At 41.8% G+C, this 21205-nt stretch overlaps 1 protein-coding gene across 1 annotated transcript in view; it reads right to left on the bottom strand.

The window, feature by feature from the left end:
- Positions 1 to 21205, bottom strand: part of PNPLA7 (patatin like domain 7, lysophospholipase) — a 123498-nt gene that overhangs the window by 76428 nt on the left and 25865 nt on the right. The window contains exons 15-18 of the mRNA XM_082009091.1: positions 19815 to 19892; positions 18741 to 18946; positions 13441 to 13572; positions 11602 to 11725 (exon numbers count right to left, since the gene is read on the bottom strand). Coding sequence (XP_081865217.1) covers positions 11602 to 11725; positions 13441 to 13572; positions 18741 to 18946; positions 19815 to 19892 — 540 coding nt within the window. The remainder of the gene's footprint in view (positions 1 to 11601; positions 11726 to 13440; positions 13573 to 18740; positions 18947 to 19814; positions 19893 to 21205) is intronic.

Raw genomic sequence — 21205 nt, 5'->3', positions numbered from 1 at the left:
AATGCTCAAGTAAATTTAAAGTAACTACGTTTCGCAAGACCTAGCCTTTGTTTTCTGTTCAGATGCCAAGGCTGTTTTGCTATGTAATCACATTTTAAACTAATTGTATAGAAGGGCGGAAAAAATAGGTCATGCCATCTTTGTACACACATTTATGGACAAACAAGTCCCCTTTAGGTTCCCCAAATGGTTGTATAACATCTTGTTTTCTCTCTCTCCCCTATCACCAGCTTTTTATCACAGTTTTCAGCTCTGTCATTTAGCTTCCTTATCCTGAAAGCAGGTTAAGGGTTTCAGTTGTTAAAATAAAACCTTTCCTATCAGCCAGTCATCATCTGATTGAGTTTGTTTAAAGAAGAAAAACACTCAAACTGTCCAACATCCTTTTCCACTCTTTTCATGATATATGAGTGCATAAAATTAACTGTGCTCCAAAGGGATCACAAGTCTTTCAGAAAAGATGAGATTTGTAAAAAAGGGAATTAAATTTTAACTTTAAAACAAAGCCTCAGGGATTTTTTTTTTTTCCCTCCAAACTGTGACTTTGTCTTTTCGAATTGTTCCCTAGGCAGATCAGAGGGGAGGTGGAGACCTTTTCCAAACCTCCTTCACAAAGAGCCGTTCAAATCTCTGGAGCAAGTTGCATTTGCAACACTACCAGCGTTACGGATCCCCGCACTCGCAGGGTGTTTGTTGAATGGAATTCCCAGCTGATTACAGAAATGGGATCTTGTACTACTCTTACATACAGGTACTATGCAAGTCTTGCCATTAGCTTCGCAATGAAAGCAAATACACCTTGGTATTCCAGCATGGAAAATATCCAGGTCCCAGGCAATGTACACCAAGAAATTCAAATTCTGCTTTCCCCTTAATTATCATCTCAGTTCCCAATATCTCATTTTATTAGTTATCCCAAACTATTCATAAAATACTTCCTCACTGGAAGTGAGAAGGTTTTCTTCAACATTTGGACCATCTATAGGATTATTCTCAATCTTCAAGACATTCTCACCTCTCCCCTCTTTACACCCAGTGGTTATAAAGCCTTCTTTGCACTAGTTTTAGATTTTCTGCACATGGGAATCTGCCATTTAAATAGTTATTTGGCTATTCTCTCCTTTTTTTGAGATTAAAAACATATTCTAACATTGAGTCACAGTTCTCCCCATAAATGATACTTTTCTTCTTTGTATTTATTCTTAGCAAACCATTTGAGATGTCATCTATTCAGAGTTTTTTCTTCTTGCTTAGAAAAAGGAAGTTTCCTGCAACATGAGTACTTAAAATCATTTCAATCTTAAGCCACATTCAAATCCTTGGGGTCCTCTGTCCAGTGAACCTCTTGAACAAGTTTTCTCATTTTTCCAGGTTTGTAAATAGTACAACACTTAGAGATCTAGCATCAACTTTAATACGAATAAAATCCACCTGTGATCCAAAGATCAACCCCATAAGATTATTTTTTTGGTTATAAAAGCCAAATTTAATATTTTGATCACCCACCACAGCTACAGTAATCAAACAACACCAAGACACCTCCATAATAACCTTAATAAACAAATGTTTTGAGAAATAATATTATCATCTTCCAAATCTTATCCAACCCAACCTGAGGGATATAGATAGATAGATAGTATATCTGATAATTGTGTGTGTATGTGTCTATATATATATCACCCAGCTCTTCCTGAGCTCCTTCCCAGACTACCATAACCACCATTTATCCACGCCAGCATGAACACAGCTACAACATTTGCTCCAGTGCAAAAAGAATCAGTGGACTCTTCCCCACTTCTTTTCAAACTCAAGTCAACATGATGTATTTTGCTTGAGGCAAGAGTATACCTCTGGTTCTTCTCCCACAACATCCACTCCTTCTCCTTAGTAACAAGCCTCTAAACAAGTTCTGCCTCACTGCCCATTTCTGACCTTCTCTTTCAATTTTTAGTTCACTCATGTGCCATCTCTCTCCCAATCCTCCTGTTTTCCTGGAGTTCACTGAAAGCTTGAGTACATCACCTCTTCTGCTACCCGCACTGGCTATTCTTCTCTTTGCCAGCTTACTGTCTAGTGGTGTTCGCTCTTCCCTCATGCCGTAATCTCAGTCCTACATTAGTGTTCTTTGCACTTTGAAATCTGTCCCTCTGAGCACCAACGGCTCCTCTCTACCTCTATCACACCCTCAAGAATCTGTCCATCCATCATTGCCTTTGCTTCCCTTTCCTCTAAGAGCTGCGTGGAGCAATGCCTCAGATGCTATTAATAATTTGCATCAAGGATCACGTATCAATTTAGAGTGTTTATATATACTCTGTGGTTCTTGTAATTGATTGTTAATATTACCATAGGTGGTGGTCCCTCCTGTGCTACTGCAGTTCCATTGCTCCTCACATTAACAAAAAGAAAAAAAAAACACAACAAAAAAACACAAGAACTATAAATAGACCTATGCTCTTTTTATTGTTTCAGTTAATTCTAACAGCTAGGTCTCTCATATTTTCAGTATTAAATAGTAACAAAAACACGTACAATGCATCCATCAGGTACAATGCATGCGACTCACAACCCTAGCTTACACGTTCTTTACAAAGAAAAAGTGTTACTGTACATCTTTTAAAGGGAGGGGAAAAAGCAATTTATATTCTCATGACCTTTTTTGACTTAATTTTCAAGTCACCCCTGAGACTTCTTCTTACAGCTTTCCAAATTACACTGTTGGAAAGTAAAAACCAGGAAGTGTCATCTTCTGCAAGTTGAGGTCTAATTACTCCAAATTCCTTTTTGAGCTACATCCAACAAATCACTTTGAATATTTGCTTAACTTTAAGTGTGTGCATAGCCCCAGTGCAGTAAGCACAGCTCTTCTCATGCTTAGCCTTAAGCATCTCTCAGACTTCACGGAGAACCTGACCAAAACTGGGGCTGTTTTTTTAATCTACTTGCTGGCAAAAAAACCCCACCGAACCAACACTTCTCCATACAAATTCAGCCTCACTTTAACAAATTATTGGGTGACTTTTCTAAAAGCCAGCAAACAGAAAAATGCAAATAATTTCAAAATACAGCTTCTTGTGTAGATTATTTCTTTCAGAGCAAGTTTTCAAGTTTGCCCAGTGCAATAGTACATAGGTCCAGCCTGAATTAGTGACACAAGTCAACAGATTGTGTTTATAGTCACAGGTCCATTCCCCTGACCTTCAACCACCAGCACATTCATACGCTCTCGTGGCTCCTTCTGTGCATTCCCTTCCCATCCACGTTTATTTTCAAAACATACTGCCTTCAGTTTCTTCATAGCTTCTATTCCACTCTAGAATTTTTTTATTCTCTCATACATCATATTTCCTTTTCTCGTATCAATCTTTTCCTTGCTACCAGCTCACAAAAAGCCATGACTTTTCCACACCAAGGATGCCCTGCATTTCGGCCCTTCCATGGCCGCTCCCTGGAGACGATGCACTAGGAGGGAGCAGCCGGCACAGAATTGAAAGCATCAGTTATGCGGAGACCCTGGGAAGCAGGTTAGGACCCCCAAAGATTATGAAATTATGTAGTTTAAACTCTTCACCTCCCAAATCCTCAGTCACGAAAGCCACAATCCCCGCCTGTCAATTAGCTTGATATTTGTAGGCTCAAGCTTTCGTGTTCCCACCAGACGCTTTGGCAAGACCCAGCGGCCCACGAACACGCACCCTCTGACAAAAGAGCCCGCCAGGGAGACGGGTCAGGACACATCCAGCCATGCTTCAACGAAAGCCACCTCACATCTAACAAAAAGTGAGAACTCTGACAGTCAAAATAGCAAAAAAGGCATTTTCTTCTCTTCAGCACAGGCATAGTTCCAGCGGCACCAGTGGAGGGGACACAGACTTTCCTGAGCAGGGCGCAGCAATTCAGACGGCCGGCGCCGCCGCACACGCCCTGCACAGGCACCCCGGCCCCCCCCAAGCAGACAGACGGCCCAGAGGTCTGCCTGCCAAAACTGCCTCCTCGCTCGCTCCTTGCACAGCGCCCGCCCCGAAGCACGCCAGGCGCCACGCAAACCCAACAGCTCACCCAAAGGCGCCAGGGAAGGACTGTCACAAGACGGCGGGAAACACAAGGGACGGGGATGAAATAGGCTGTAGAAGGAAGCGCAGGCGTACCCGTGGAGGCCTAGGAAGGAGAAATATCAACACTGACATCTGCCGATAGTTTAGAAGGCTCAAGGCAACAAGTCAGATGTGCAGGTCCCAGGTAGCACACCCGTAGCTCAGTGGCCAACGCAAGCACCAGAACAGCGCAGGCACAAAGACACGTGCGCGTGGATTTTCACAGCGGTGCTTTTGCTAGACAAGAGCCGGAGATGCTGCTGGAGCTGAAGACAGCAAGGTAACACAATCAATGTTACATGAAGGGCGACCAAACACTACACTGAACAATTTTTTTTTTTTCTGGTTTAAACAAGCTGCTCTCAGACCCTTCTTCAGCTCATCGGCACCTGAAGCAGCAGAGGATGCTCATCTCAAAGGTACTTCCTCCAGCCATCAGCTCGGAAGGATGTGAAACATTAACTTGTTTGTATCAGAAAAGGACAAAGGAGGAGACAATGCTGGAAGCAACGAAGGAGTGGGAAGAGCAACCAGACAAGCTGCAAATCAATGCTATTTGCGGGAGCAGTGCCAGCAGATGAATGCAGTACACCATGTACTCTTGAAAGTTGTCCTAACAACCACCTTCTGCAATATTTTGTGTGCCAAGTTAACCCCGTGACTGAGGACATCCAGCACTTCTGCTATGCAGAAAGAAGAATCCAAACCTCTCCTTCTTTATATATATGAATTACATACATATACATACGTTCATACATGTAAGTCTTGCCTTGGATATCTAGATGTGCATATGTAAGTCTATATATAAAATATATGTAAAAATTATGTAAGACTGAGCTTGCTACCTTTTGTAATTAAGGCAGAGGTTTTGTAATTAAGGCCACAGGTTCTCCCGAAAGGACTGAGCCTGCATTTTGTAGCAGTGCAATGACAGTCCTCGTGCAGCAGTGAACATCGTTAATGGACAGAAAAGGGAAAGATTATAGCTGGGGAACGGAGCTGGTAACAGTCCTACCTAGTGTATTTAAGTTTCACTCCTTATATACACATGGCTACAGAAAAGACGGGAAGTTGCAGGCACCTTTTGTTCCCCTAATCCAACATTACGGTCAAAGCACTGCCAAAAAACATACCAAAAGCTATCAATCACACACACAAAACACCCAACAAATTCATCAAATTTATCCAAGTTGTTTGAAGAGTATCTGCGAGTGCAAGACCACTTACAGGCATGCAAGATGCTCCTCTTCTGGTGAAATTATACCTGAACTTCAACAGTGGAAGAAGAGAGAACAGAACACGATGACCTGCTCGAACACTTTCCAACAAGGGAGAGATCTGATTGCCTCTGACTCAGCTTCACACCAGAAGAATACCAAACCTGGCTGGGACTTCAGCAGTATACTTCCCCCATCCTTCGCTGCTGACTCTTCTCCCATGAGAACTTTCTTTCGCCTCTGCTGGACTCTGCTTCCCACTACCTGCTGGCCTCCAAGCATTTTCATGATGGATCACATCTCTCTCACTTACTTGAAGACTCTTACTTAGTGATGCTTGCCAAAAAGAAAAGTTCTAATCAAGAAAAAAAAAAAACCCTCCTTTGCTAACAACTTATTTGTGCATTTTGCAAAGGCGAAAGGGGATGTTAACTCTTGCCATTCCCAAGCCAGCCTAGCTTGACGCAGCAGTTCTCAAAACGGAAGGGAGAAAGGAGCAGAAGGCAAGGGAAGTACAAGACTGCCCTGAAGGCGGATCAGAACTTGTATCATGAGTTAGTTGATAGCTGGACACTAGCAATGCTATTATCACACAGGAGTTCAGCTGGAAGCAGGAGGGAGACACAAAATAGCTTAAGGAATGACAGTTTGATGTATTAAATCACCAATCTGACACCCAGCAGGTCACAACTTCTATCACTATCTGTCATCAAAGATCCTAATAGTCTCTAAAAAGAATTTGGCTAAGGAGATAAATCTCTCTGCAGTTTTATCTGTGTCAGTTACAAAGCCAAATGACTTACCCACATAACATTAATGCCAGATAATTTAACACCAGTTCCTATCAAAATTGTGCCTGTGGTTTTCCCAGCCAGTGATGAGACGACTAAACTGTACCACAACAATTTTTGGTAATGAACTGTCTCTTACCTTCATCAGCTATTAGAACTTGAGGCAAATAAGGATACAAGGTAAATTAGTGTGGATAAAAGAATAAAATGTTGTAGAGAAAAGAGTCAGAAAAATAGACAGTACTCAGCAGCTCACACTTGTAAGTGAAGATGCTCGTAGGAAACTGAGGTTCAGATGGCTCAGAATAGTGACTTCAGTTCAGCCAAGATGGGTTTGGAAATCAAGACATCAAGCTTCTAATTCCAGTCTGACACTAATTCAGTTGTGCAAATGTGAACTCATTTCTCAGAGCTTCCTTTGTCTCACTTTGCTGCTAGTAAATACTGGGGTTTTTTTGTTGTGTGGTTTGTGTTTTGGTCTGATTTTTGTTTGTTTGTGGTTTTGGTTTTGTTTTTTTTAAATACAATTTCACACCTAAGATGCTGCTAGGCAAATAATTTTCAGTAACATATTAAGACAGACGGTGAAAGAGATGGAAAGAGAACAACTCCTTTCAGAACCATGTCCTCCAGCTCTGTTCTTGGACCTCATCCGCCTCCAATTTCCACAGATACGGCTGTGCAGAGTGCCGGAGGTGCCACTAACCTGAATTAACCTGAAATCTGTTTTTTTGGTGACTTAAAAGCTTTAGAAACAAGAAGCATTCGCAGTCTGAAAAAATTACATGCAACTAATAGGCAAAAAACATCCACACACTTAAAAAATGACAAAGTAAATCAGCCTTAAGAGAGCAGAATTTGCCTGGTTTTAGTGTGGTTATCAGGGGTACAATGATATTCAGCTGGCTTTGGTAGAGTCAAAAGACAGTGGTGTGTGATAACATTAATACTGATAAAGAACAAAAGCGTGAAAAGTGTCATCCTGATACTGGTGTGTTTCCTTTGGGGATTACTCAGCAATTAAAGATTTCTAACAGTGTTAACGTTTCAAAAGGACAATGCTCCAAATCCCTAAGGAAATCATAAGCCATTTATAGATTCTTCTTGGTTTTCAACTTTCTAGAGAGAAAAAAAGCCATGCACACTTAACTCTATTAACCAGATGAACAGCTTAATATCTAAAAAGATTTAAGAGCGCCATTATTTCTAGAACATGAAGTGTGATTTTTTTCCACAGCAGAACTGGTATGCTGCAGCACTGGCAGATGAGGATTCTGTTTCTGCAATTTATCACTCAAGCTGCCCTGCATTAAAAGGAAGTGTTAGTGCACAAATGCCTTTCTGCACTAGTTTTGCTATTTTGCTACCCAGAATTATACCAACTGGGTATAATCCTGCTAATAAGAAGGGGCATTCCAGTTGTTAAAAAGAAGCAGAAAGGGTCTTGAATTAACCAAAACATTGCTGCAACTTTCCCACTCAGTGGGGCATTTTTGAAAGCTGACTGGTTTGCTGGTAAGACACTACAGACAACAGTTTTAGGAGGCAGGTGGCTACCAATAAGCTATAAACTACGTAAGAGCCCAGCTTTTAAAAATATTCTAAGTTCCACAGCTGTTACTGAGGCTGCTAAGAACTGCCGGGTATTTAGTCATCTTACCAACACTGCAGCCATTCTTCAAGAACCCAGTTAAGACCAAGTGTTGACTTGCATAAAAAGCTAATTGCACAGAAGGTTCTATCAGGTCTGGATATTGGAAGGGACCAGGCAGTATACAAATAACTTCTATTCAGCAGGAGGTTATTCTGCAAGATAGCTCTGTTGGGTTTTTTCCCCACCTTTTCCTCACCCACTAGTACCCCAGCAATGCAAAAAGCAAAGAACACCCATCTCAGCAGATGCTTGGAGTTGTGATCCTGTAACCATCTGGGACAACACATTTTGCAGGTTGTAAAAAAGTACTGAATAACTGCCCCAGTCTCATCAGCAGTGCTAGGGGCAACTCTAAATGTCAAAGCCTGGGCCAGATTGCATGATACCAATAGGCATAAAATGAAAAGGAATCCTTTTTCTCAGACAGCAACGTGTTAATGAGATCAAAATAACAAGAGTAAAAACTACAACTTGCAGCAGTTAACCAAGACCAGAACTAAAGCAGCTACATCAGGAACAAAAAAAAAAAAAGAAAAAAACAGAAAGACTAATATAAGTATTTTAAACAACTTAAGTGAAGAGAAGCCCTTTACTCTATCAACACACAGTCGGCTTTTCTGATTTCCTCTGGGGTCACCTGGGTATGGTAGAAGTGACACTGGAAGAGTTAGCTTGTATTTTACCCTTTAGCTCACTTCATGGTTTAACAAAATTAACATTTTAGCATTTTTCCACAAGTGCACCTGTAGCAAACAGCATCAACAAATTAAGATTCCCCTCAAAATGGGTCAAATCACAGTCTCTAGACAACAGGACTTCTGTTAACTGTATTTCAAGTGGTCAACAGTATTTCAAATGGGAGGGATTTATCTAACAGATTGATCATTGTCCTTTAAAAACTACCTGGAAAGCCTTCAATCAAGTTTTGACTTGATTTTACCAGATACAGCAACTGCAGTTGCCCATTGATAGGGTCAGCAGCAGCTGGCAGCACCCCTCCAAAAAGGCTCCCAGGGCGTGGGGGTCATTTTCCCTTGACACAACTATGCTCATCAGCTCTTCCAACTAACAACACAGGGAAGGCAAACGTTAGTTTCTAATCTGTTCTTCTCCCTCAAATTGACAGTCCTCAAAAACAGATGCCATTGAGTCACTGTAAGGAACAAACCACAATTTGAGCCACAAGTTTAGCCTTGGGAGCACATGCTTCAAAATTAACATCTTGTCTGAAATCCTTCATTTTTCACTGCTTTTCTTCTGAAAGCTGAAATGGCAGATACTCATCTCGTATGCATATGACACACAGCATTTTTAAAGTTCTGAGATAAAGGCAATAAACAAAAATACAGCGACTAGAAGACCTTTGTATTTAGTTAGCGCTCACAGTTCAGAATGACATGGGTGTCTTGGAGGGGTTTCAGGGAGGAACATGCCATCAGTTGACCAAAATACCAATTACCAATACCAACTACTAATTTCATTCCCTGCAAGCACCTAGAACCCTCCAATTCCTTTACTTTCAGGGAAGAAAACCAACCCTATAGCAGGCTTTTAAGGGTTTATAACAGATCCTGCAGAAGGGGATAAACAAATCTTTTTAAAATGAAAAATGTCATTCTACTAATGCCCTCTGCAAAGAATGGCTACATTAATCTTGGCAATCCTTACAAATCCTCCCCCATGTTTTCAAAAGACAGCCAGAGCATTGAGATTCGTTCAACAAATGGCAGCATGAGTCAGGAGGCCTGGAAGCTGTGGGTAGGAAGGAGTAGATGACGTCCACGGAGTCACAAAAGTCTTCAAATTATTCATGTCATAACATGGATCCAGAGAAGTGACTTATGGTTTAGACATAAACTATATGGGAATTTCTGTATCCGTGCCTAGGGACTCACCAGCAAACATGGCACTGTTACGGCAAACACGTCCCAGTCCATCCGCTGAATCAACCTCCCTCTCCCCACCAGGTAAACGGTTGAGCCAGCACAAGACGTTATGCCAAAACCAGGACTAGTGCTCATAGAGGAGGTAAGAGTTTACGCCGTATGCTCCACTGTCATTCAAAACTGCTTTCAGAAAGTAGAACAGCTCTGTTGTTTTAACCTCTGCAAAACTCCAGAAGCTTGACAGTGGAGCTCCAGATCACTGCTGGTGAAAGAAACCAGGAAAACGAGCAGGAAAATGCTTGTACACGTCAAAACTGACAAACCCTTATTAACACACACCTCATAGCAACATGATTAGTCACAAAAGATCTCAGCTTTTGATCCTGTTAAACCATGTCATTTTACCTTTAATGAGCTATCCCGAAGAGGTAGCCCAAAAAAGAAAAACAAAGAAAGAAAATTTGAGTGTGCCTAGCAGCGAGAATAGACCTGCTTCTCCAAATACAGTCCCAAGCCAACAAGAGTCCTCAGCCAGAAGTAGCACTGGTCTTGGGAAGACAACCTAAAACACTGTCCATGAATATGAATCAATGAATATGGTGCAGTCACCAGTCCAGACCACCTGTGTCTTCTGCTGGGAGTATCACCTCTTACAGGCTATTGCAGACACTTCTGAATGATAAACAATTTATTTTAAAGTTACTGGACAAGTGATAGTGAGCTGTGAACCCGCATTGAAAAGGCCCAAAGACTTCATCCTCCTTACAAGGAAACTTTTTACTTCTCTCAAGAAAAACAACTCAGATGTTAGGTCAGTTCTCAGTCTCACCCAGTACACCAGACCTCTGCCACAAACACTTTACAATACGGACACCAGTCTGTGACCCACCCGCCATCAGGGACAACTAGGTCTCACGTGCCGATGTTGCACTCCTGCCCCAGCTACAGCGACAGAGTCCTCCACTACAGACATCGCCAGTGATCAAGGGAAAGAGGCCAGGTAGCAGAGGAGAACCTCTTATACCAGTGGGTAACACTCAACTACTGGATCATGCCACTTTCAAAAATACCACCTTTTGCAGTCAGCACAACCTTGAGCAGCTCTCTAAAGGAAACCAGCCTTGTACTCCTCCTTCCTCTTCCTCTCGATCTCTATGAACAAGAATTTCTTCCCATACTACTAATAGCAACTCTCATGTTTGCTTTATTCGGAGGTACGCTAATTCTGGCTATAAACAGATACACATTAAATTTTCAGTTTTCAGCTCAGAAAGCAGAAGAGGGTATGAACAACAGTCTCAGAACTTCAGACACCTTCAAATTTTAAATATAAAACTCTAACAAGCCATGAATATTTTATGATGTAGGACTCCCATTTCAGTTGGTTCAACTAGGTCTGAGAAACAAAAAATGAACACGGGAGAGAAATTAAACATGGGTAAATACTACAATTTCGAAAACAAAAGTTGCTTTAATACCTTTTAATAACTGCATGTGCCCCGACCAACATGATGCAGCTTTGAATTCAGCTCTGCTAACTCGGGGGGCGTTGGACTAGACACTTCCAGGGGCCCCAGCCAAACTCAATCTTCCTATGATACTAAATTTATTCAAATCACTATTTAGTGCACATTCCTGCAACTCTTCCTGCACCATTCTAGCAGGCTGCTCTCCTCTCCTCTGAATGTGAAAGTAAGTAACCCATATCACAAAAGAGCACTGTGCAGGGCTTTTTGATTTGGTTGTCTTTTTTAAATCTTTCTTCTTAAACCAAGTCTAATAATCCCATTCATGTACTATTATATAAAGTCTCCAGGTAGAAGGGATTTTCCATCTTTTCAACTTGCAAAAGCCCTTAGCTAAGATTAACAACTGATCAGAGCAAGATTTTATTTTTTCAGTGTGGAGTCAAGATCAATTTCTCAGCCAAACAATTCATTTGTTGAAATGGGCTCTTACCACTCCAATTAAGTCTCCTCGTCCATATTCACCCGTCAGGTGCTTTTTTCCATCATCCATCCGTATGACTGAGCGAAGTCGACCATTCAACACAATGTACGTGCAGTCTGACTTGTCACCCTGCCTGTAGAAAGAACGATCAATAACGAGGATTAGTGAAGCATCTTTGCTCAGCAAATGCATCTAGAACCTTTTAATAAGTTGATCATCTTTCCCCACCTGGCTTAGAGGACACAGGAAAATGTTTAACCAACAGCTAACCGTAAAAAGCAAACAAGAAACTGAACAGGCATCTGTTAAAAGGTGACTTGGAATGTTTAACATTTAAATGTACAGGCTTTGCACAACTGGTTAATGTTAGGTCTGGAAGAAGATGAGCAGAATGCAAGTGGTCTCTAGGGGAGACAATGGGCTCGTTACTGGTTACAGCAGGAGCCTGTTGTCATTGCAAGGTCAATATGGATGCATACAGAAATTCTGCAGGTCAAAGAGAAAACCCCCCGAGTGGCTCAGGGTTTGGATTCCTTTCAGTGCACACATCTTAGTCTATCAGTAAGGTTTTGCTATATCAAGTTTGCATGATTAAGAGAGCTCTTTGGCACGCAGATTTCCAGCATAACCTAGTACACAGAGCAAACGCCATGCTTCTGGTAGTGGAGTTAAAACTAACTCCGAAGGAATTCCGAAAGATTTTAACAAGATATTGACAGCTATGACTGCTTCGATGCACAAAGCAACCCAAAACTTCCATTAGCATTAATGCTGCAGGTATAGTTATAAAAATTAAAATGACAATTATATAGAACATGTACTAAATTAGACTTTTATTCTCCTACCACTGCAGCAACCATATAATGGCTCAAATGTATCCTAGGTTTCCCAAAGATAACTTTTGCCCCTTAAACATAAAGTGCAGTGACTATTTTCAATCTACTATTGAATAAACCTACCCAAATTACCTTTGGGTTTTGTTTTGTTGTACAACTGTGTCTTCATCAATTACGTCACTTTAAAAGCTTGCCAAAACAACGTAAAGGATAAGGAATAATATGAGAGTTTTAGTAACACCTGGAGACAAGACACTGAAGCAATGTTTGAGGGAGGGGATTCTGCCACTCTGCCCCGCTCTGGGGAGACCCCCCTGCAGTGCTGCATCCAGCTCTGGAGCCCTCGGCACAGGAGAGACATGGACCTGTTGGAGCGGGGCCAGAGGAGGCCCCAGCAACGCTCCGAGGGCTGGAACAGCTCTGCTGGGAGGACAGGCTGGGAGAGCTGGGGGGGCTCAGCCTGGAGCAGAGAAGGCTCCGGGGAGACCTTCCTGCAGCTGCCAGGACTTAAAGGGGCTTAGAAGAAAGATGGGGACAGACTTTTTAGCAGGGCCTGTAGTGACAGGACAAGGGGTAATGGTTTTAAAGTAAAGGAGGGCAGATTTAGACTAGACGTAAGGAAGACATTTTTTACAACGAGGGTGGTGAAGCCGTCATCCAGGTTGCCCAGAGAGGTGGTGGATGCCCCATCCCTGGAAACATTTCAGGTCAGGATGGACGGGGCTCTGAGCAACCTGATCAAGTTGCAGATGTCCCTGCTCACTGCAGGGGGGTTGGACTAGATGGCCTTGAAAGGTCCTTCCCACCCAAAGATTCTATGATTCTATAATGGTGATGGGTACTGCAGAAAGAAAATAATCACAAAATAGGCAAACAGATAAACCTAATGGAATCATTGATAAATTTAGTCCAACGAGTTTCTTATTCTATATATCACCAAGGGAGCACAGCTCCCTTAACCATGAAAACTTAAATATTCAACAGACAACAGACAATTTTGTCCACATCTCACCTGTAAACAGCTCGTCCAGCCTCAACCTCCATCCAATCCAGGGCAAAGTCAATTTGCCTAACAAACGGGGACATCCTCTTCACAACAGTGTGGGCCACACCGAGAACTACGCTTGGCTGCTCCCGCATTATCCTAAGGGAAAAAAAAAAAAGGGGTTACTCAAGCACTTCCCCAAAATAGGAATAGGTACACACAGGCACAATATCCCAATGCAGCTGTTGCCAATGCAACTGGGCAGTTATACAGGCACTAATTCAGAAGTTAGTACATACACATATACACACTCCACCATCACCACAACCACGCTACACCAGTGATAATTTGACAAAGTAGCCTTCCAAACTAGCCCAAATTAAACATCACTCAAAGTTGACATTGTCCTAGTGGCAGTCAGATCATGCTAGTAAGATGTTAGCTAGTCCTGCTGTCTGGCCCAACTCCCTTCTTTAAGTGAGCAGCGGGATGGATGGGAGCCATGCCAGCTCCTGTTTATGAGCCATCCTTCACCCAGGTCTCTTATAACTCTGGGAAATGTTCATACTGTCCAAAAGATTATCCCTTCCTGCCATTGTGCACCTCTCAGTCTCTCACACGTGCACATGTGCTCAGTTTCCCCTAGATTTTCCATCAGGTTAGAACTTTACTACATGTGAAGTCTGATGCTCTTGAAAATAGAGAGACCTGCTCTGCATTTCAAGTGTTCCCTTTTTACTCTTGCAAAGAACACAAAGAATTGAAACATCTTCTAATAAAGCTTCTGATCTTCACACGATCTTTTGACTGATGCTTAAAAGTCTCCAGTAATAAAGATACCGTGTTAATCAATACTTGTCTCAAACTGAAAAATTTTTGAGAACGTTCTGCCAGGGATAACTGCAAACTCGACACTGACTGCAAGGCCCGAGGGAAATCGCTCTCACAGATACCTGGTAACTGCTCCTGAACATCTTATTTCTCATTCTTTTTAGACTAAAGATCACTGCATCCTGTCACTTTGTGAGTAAGCACTCAAATTCTTACTGAAGCACTACTCCACAGGAGTGGACTGGCCACGCACATCTCTAGATGATGTACCTGTTAGGACATCTTATCTTTTCTGTTCCTGCGCAGCATCAAGAGCAGTTGATGGCAGACTACTGAAAAACAGTTATTTCACGAGAGGCAGCACAATTCAGAAAGGAGGTGGTACGTGTATGCAGAGCCGGTATGTGAAGTGCACACAGATAGAGATGAGGAAGAAAATGATAAATGCTTAGTATGTTTTCTGCATCAATGTTCCCTTTACAATGAAGACACCAGACTGCCATAAGGAGATCCCGTGTACGTGGGAACTCTCACTAAGCACAAATCACGTGAGCTTCGTATCTAACCTTGCACCCCAAAAAAATGGAAAGGAGGAGAGAAGGGCATGGAAGGAGCACTGTCAGTCGTTGTTCCCTAACTGAAACATGGTTCCTTGTGGACCATTGTAACCCATCAGAAATCAGAGAAAGCCTGAGTAGAGATCCATAATCCTAGAATGTGATGTCGAAAGCAAACTCACCAGGAGCTCCTTACTGCCTGGGTGAAGCACAGAAACTGCCCTAAAGTTACTAAAACATCAGATCTTAGATTTGATAAAAAAACCATGAGATTCATTCATCTTAGAGCTGCAGCAAGAGACCCAGAGCTGACAGTGACTATGGGTCAAGTGCAGCCCACAGGATATTGTAGGAAGCTTTTGTGCTTATCTCGCATGACTAGTCTGCTCTCCTTACCCAATGCCTCAAATTACTTTTTTGCAATAATGAAGCTTATCATTTCTTCAGCTGAAATCCCTGAATTTGAAACGGAAGAGATTCGTAGGCGTATATCCCTATTCCATATTGAGCTCATCGCACTCGTACCCCTGCACTCCTATGTGCTACTAGATGAACTGAACTGAACACCAACTCTTAGCACTGTTTAGAATCCAGCCCTCAAAACAGGATTACAAAAACACAGGACAGCTTTCCTCTCCTGCCCCTTTTCTCTTGCCCTGAGGTTTCCATGCCCCACCATCTCCAACCCAAGATGCCCACAGACCACCTTGGCTTCAATAAGCTATTATTGCACACGAAAACAACACGTTATCTTACAGAAACTTTACCACACTGATCTAACTTGGAGCAAAGGACAAAGGAGCTGGAAGAGGCACCCCAAAATAAGCACTAATAAACAGACAACCCTAATCCCTCAACACACAAAAAATACCCAGCCCTATCCCCCTCCTCAGCTGATCTAAAAGTTAAATAAACCCACTGAAAACTCCTGAATGGTTTAGCTTATTGTTTTTACTCTACTTGCTTATGTAGCCCTCAAAGTCTCCTCCCACACAGGCTGTCTGCTGTGATCAATAAAAGCCATTTACTCCTTTTCCTCCCTCAAGATATGAATCTTAATACTTAATGCATTCAAAATGCAAACTACTAACAGGCTGCTTTTACTTCCATCTGGAGCTCTCTGTTATTTCATTGAGTGCTATATAGCTTCCAGAAGAGTATTAGCATGGAAGGTAAAAGCTCACCCTATGCACAAGAAGAGAAAAGCAGGGTTTTTTTCCACATTATCAGCCAGGTTTCCTTCCTTTCACCTGGGCATTTGCATCTTTGCTCTTCTGCTTTGCACATGCCTGACACTGGGGAACTTAAAACCAAAGCTCTGTACTACGGAAACCTGTTTTTGAAGGAACCCTCAGGATTCTTTATTAGAAAGCTCACCAAATATAGCAATGAAAGGGCTAAACTAGTGTCTGTGAAAACCTGGGACTTATGCAGATATTCTTGTGGATGTGGATGCAATTTGATACTCAGCTTGGCTGGCAACACAAAATAAAAATCAAAGCATTCCTGCTAATCTGGCAAGTGCACATGATTAAGACTCCAAACTGTGAAATTCACTGAAGCAGAAAATGTGACAGAGTCCCTAGTACTGCAGAACCTGAACATATTCCCTCAAGAAAGTCTGGTGACAACTTGATTACACTGTTCGTCAGGAGACACCAACAGTTGCAGCGTAGGCACTGCACACTTAGTACATCAGTTCAGCAAAATAGCAAAGCATTTAAGGTATATACTATATAATTAGCATGTATCACCCCTATACTTAAAGTCTACATTTACAGATAGTTATTTAGTCATGGCTGTACCATGTAAAAAGGCTCCTGCCCCAAAGTTTTCAGTGAAAAGTCTTTAATCTGTTGTCCAAACCCCGAGCTACTTCCACTACTGTGCTCTTTGCCTAATGGCAACTATCGACCACGTTCTTTCTGCTTTGCCCTCCCAATAATTATTGAGAAAAAAAGACACATAAAGTGTTCCAGGGCAGCTCAAAGAAAAAAGAATCATATATTTGACAAGAAAGGAAGAAAGGAATTTTGGAGAATAATGGAGATTCTTGTCAAATTTCTTCTGGTCAGTAAGGTAGGAGAGGGAAAAAAAAATTTTTAAAAAAATCAATCTTGTGAGATACAGAGTAAAGCAGAAAGGCTAATGTTGTAGGACTATGCACATGGAATGTGGAATGAAAAGTGGAAAATAAAACTCACTTCTAATTTTATCAACAATTTTTTCTTTCTCATAGAGTTTAAAGAAAAAATGAACCAACTTATGGATGAAGAAAACTCATGCTTTTCAAAGACTTCCTACAATGACACTTTTACATATGGGAACAGGAGGTAGAAGTGATATAAAGCTTGAGTTTCAGGAGAAATTGTGAAGATGGATTGCTGAAAGAGAGCAAATGTAAAATGCAGAGAACTGGCAATGAACTTTTTAAAGGAGAAAAAGAAAGATTTGGAAAGGTCCCAAAAATTATGACAAGGTGATAAACTGATGGGTTCAAGACCACTGACTAGTCAGGGCTTAATGGAAGCAAAAAGGTAAGCTGGAATAAACAAGTGACAACTTGATTCATGAGAGAAGAGAAAACTCAGGAAAATCAGCTCAAGAAAACACGAGAGTTAATCCAGGACTGAATATCAAAACAAAAAAAAAGAGAGGAGAAAATATGGACTCTGACTTGTTGGCTGAGACATATTGAAATTTCAAGTCACAAACAAGTAGGAAAAAAGCAACAGAAGAAGACAGCAACAGAAGAAGAAAGAAGGAAAAAGCAGGACAAGAAACAGATCCGATAACGCATGCAATGGCACAAACAGGGACCATCTATCAGAAATTAGGTCAAAGAGTTGACATCCACTGCACAGATCTGGAAAAATACAGCTAATCAACCAAGTGCACTGCTGGGAACAGCGCGTTCAGTTTTATAGCACACAGCCTTTTGCCTGAGGTGAAAAAAACCAAAAATCACAGAATAAGATCCTGTGGTAAAGTTGATTAGCAATACAAACAATTAGAATTATTTAGAAAGTAGTAATCATGCTGAAATACATAACATAATAGTGGTCTAGAAAACACAACCTCAAAAAGTCTTATACATAACACAGGGCTGATGGCACGTTCAAGCAGAAGTTGAAAAGGTCTTTAGAAAAGGAAAGAGGTAATTTGACACAAATTATGGGTGTGAACTAATAGTAAGTCTTAACAACAGGATCATGGAATAAATCAAGAGCATTAACCATTAATATTGGACAAGGACAATATTGGACAAACACTCATCATATTGGGTTTGGGTGTGTGTTTTGTAATTAAGAAATACCTATATCCCCCTTTAGAGCATTAAGTCACAAGTCATGCACTACTTCCAAGCTCCAGAGAGGAACCTGTCTTCCACACGGGCACTGTTCTTTGACCTAGTCTTATTAGTGAGCATTGAAAACCTATAGTTACACCAAGACACACCCAACAGCCTGGGCTGTGTTTGGAAACAGAACTGGGGTGGTTCTCCAGCAAAAAGGAATAATGAAACTAAGAGAAAGGGCCTGGCAAAGAAGCACTTAACCCCGCAAAGCACAGGGTCTGGCCAGACTTTCGTATTTGGATTATAAAGTATATGAGTCTTGGGTCATAAATCATGCCCCATTGGGTTAAGTGCTCTATAAACCTGGAACAAAGGAGATATCACTACTTAATATTACCATGTTCTCTGCATTACCTCTTGCTGGAGATAAAGCCATCTGGTAGATGGGTCAGAGCTCGTCTGGGCACTTAAAACCCTCACGTAAGCTATATGGTTTGCTATGGGATGTGTTGTAGCAGTACTACACCACACATACATCCACCACTCACAGTCGTTCAAAAGGGCCACAAAAATTAAAAAAAAAAAAAACAAAAAACAACAAACACACACAAATCAATATGCGTTTTCATGGCAGAACTCACTCATAGAAATGGGACTTGGAAATAGCCAGGAAGCTGCAATCTCGGTTGGCCTTGATGGTGAAAATCAGTGGTTCCCCCGTCAGGACGGCGAGCTGACCTACGAGTTCTCCTGGATGGGTAATGAACAGACAGGTGTCCTCCTCTGAGTCTATCTTCCGTTGGTACACATGAAGCATCCCCGAGACCACAAAGCAAACATTAACATCCTGGAGAAAATGGAAAAAGAGCTCAATAAAATCCCCAAAGATTTTAAAAGCAATTATCACAGTGACAGTACTATCATGACCGATCTGTTTTCCAGAAAGCTCCCTACAGTTTTTGAACAATTAGGTGATAAAATAAGACACAATAGTGAATTATTAAAAGCAGGTTATGAATATTTAAAACTAAGCAGCCACGATATTGAAAAATGTGTTTCTTTTTGTACGGTTATGAAAAATGAAGGCTGCATCTGTAAGATCTCAAGAAATAACAACAGAATTGCAAATGGAGATAATGGGCAATCACAGCAGCATGATGAGGGACGTTGCAGTTCAGCAGAGCAGAATACCGCAGCACCGTAATTGGAGCTGCCTCTCATCTGCTTTGCATAAGCTTGTCTGTTTACACAGTATTATTATAAATGAACCTTGTTATATCCTAAATACCCTTTGCTATAAACAAACACTACTGGATTTCTATCGGTGCGGGCGCAGGGGGACACAGCCCGAAACTTTACTGCAACTGAACGAGATCACCGAAAGCCCGCAGTGCAGAGCATGAAGAAGGGCTGCCCACTCTCCATACCTCCTCAGGAAGGATGGAGGTATGACACTCCATTCCTTCTCATGAAGGTACAAAAGAGCTGAAAACAGACAGGTACCAGATTTCCACTCTGGCTCTGGCTACGCTGCTACTCCGTGTGCACGGAAAGCCTGAGAGCTGGGATTGTTTCACATCGAGAAGAAAAGGCTTGGAAGGGGCTGGGGGAGCACTTTTTGTCCATCATCATGAACGTGTATCAATACCCTATGGTGGGGGGCAAAGACTGAGCCAGACTTACACTCTCTCTACTCTCAGATGATGCTGACTCACCTGATCTCCTTGCCTCGATAGCACAGTCCCAGCAGTAACCTGATGCAGCGTCACTTTGCCATTCAACAACAAAGGATCCTGAAGAAGGGGGTGGAGGGTACAATTTACTTGTCTGTACACATGTAAAAGATCCAAGAATGTAAGGAAGCATTCAAATAAAGCAAATAAAAATAATAATTACTAAAGATGATATTGTAAGTAGTTGAATCTCTTTAAAATGTGGCGCACGATTTTTACATTTCTCTACCCAACAGACATTTCTTCCACAGGACAAAAAGGTTTAATTTATTTCAATTGATCAGACTTAGAATCTTAAGGGTTTTGTATTTGTCAATTTTGTCCCCAGACTCTTTTAAGGGTCTATAATGAAAAGAGCCCTCTACCAGCTGGCAGGAAAATCATGAAATATGAAGTTATTTTCAAAGGAAGGTGAAACGAGAGGAGATTGTCTACATGGAGGAACTGGACAAGATGATCTAACATTCGCTTTATCACAGCCCTTCCCTGGTCACACAGCTCAGCTGTGCTGTGCCCGCATAGCAGATTGTCATACACACCGTACAGCACAAGCTTCCCCAAAGTAATGAATTCTTGTCTGCATGCACACGTGGACTGCACAGAAGAGTGGGAATTTTCCTCCTGACTGAAGAGCACACGGAGGGAGGGTCTTTCCAAAAGCCTGCCCTCAGTTTGGACTCAACCCCAAACCCCTGCAATGGCAACCGCTGATCTGGTTCAGTGCATCAACTGATCAGAAGATTCCTTCCCAGCTCCAAAACTGGTCACTACCATAATCCCAAGTACGTAACACAGACAACCACCAGGCATGGAGAGAATTTTCTTTCATCTCAAAGAACTGCCCCAACAATTTGGTGTCCCACGTGCAGTCAGTATCAAACCCTAGTGCTTCAGGCCACCTTTGCTTTGGCAAAACTTCCATCCAAACCAGCAAATCTTCAAAAGCTCAACATTTTGGTATCATCATCCAAATGGGTAGGGGCAAAAATGTACGCTCGATTACGTGATTCTTACTTTATGCTGAAGAGTGACAGTGTAGTCCTGGCGTCTCGCAGCTTAACCTCTGCAAGGCAAAGCTGGAGTGTCTGGTACTTTGCCACCCAGGCAGAACCACTCAAAGCAAGAGCGCTGCACGTGCAGCGAGATACAGTTCAGTGCAAGCAGCATAGCAGGATCTGCCCACAGTCATTAGCCTTACTGCAGCAGGAAAACAACATAGCAGAGATGTCAACCTTTTACCACTGTAATTGTTACACCAGGTTTTTCTCTTTGCATTTTCGATTGGAAAAAAAAAAAAATAGAGCAAGTGAAATAATCAGAATTATTCTTTACACCTACAGCTGATAAAAAGAACAGATTTTCATCAAAAAATA

This window comes from Phaethon aethereus (assembly GCF_964289735.1).
Source record: "Phaethon aethereus genome assembly, chromosome: 20".
Taxonomy (NCBI): Eukaryota; Metazoa; Chordata; class Aves; order Phaethontiformes; family Phaethontidae; genus Phaethon; species Phaethon aethereus.
Note: the sequence above shows the minus strand (reverse complement) of the source record. Positions and strands in the feature narration are given on the sequence as shown.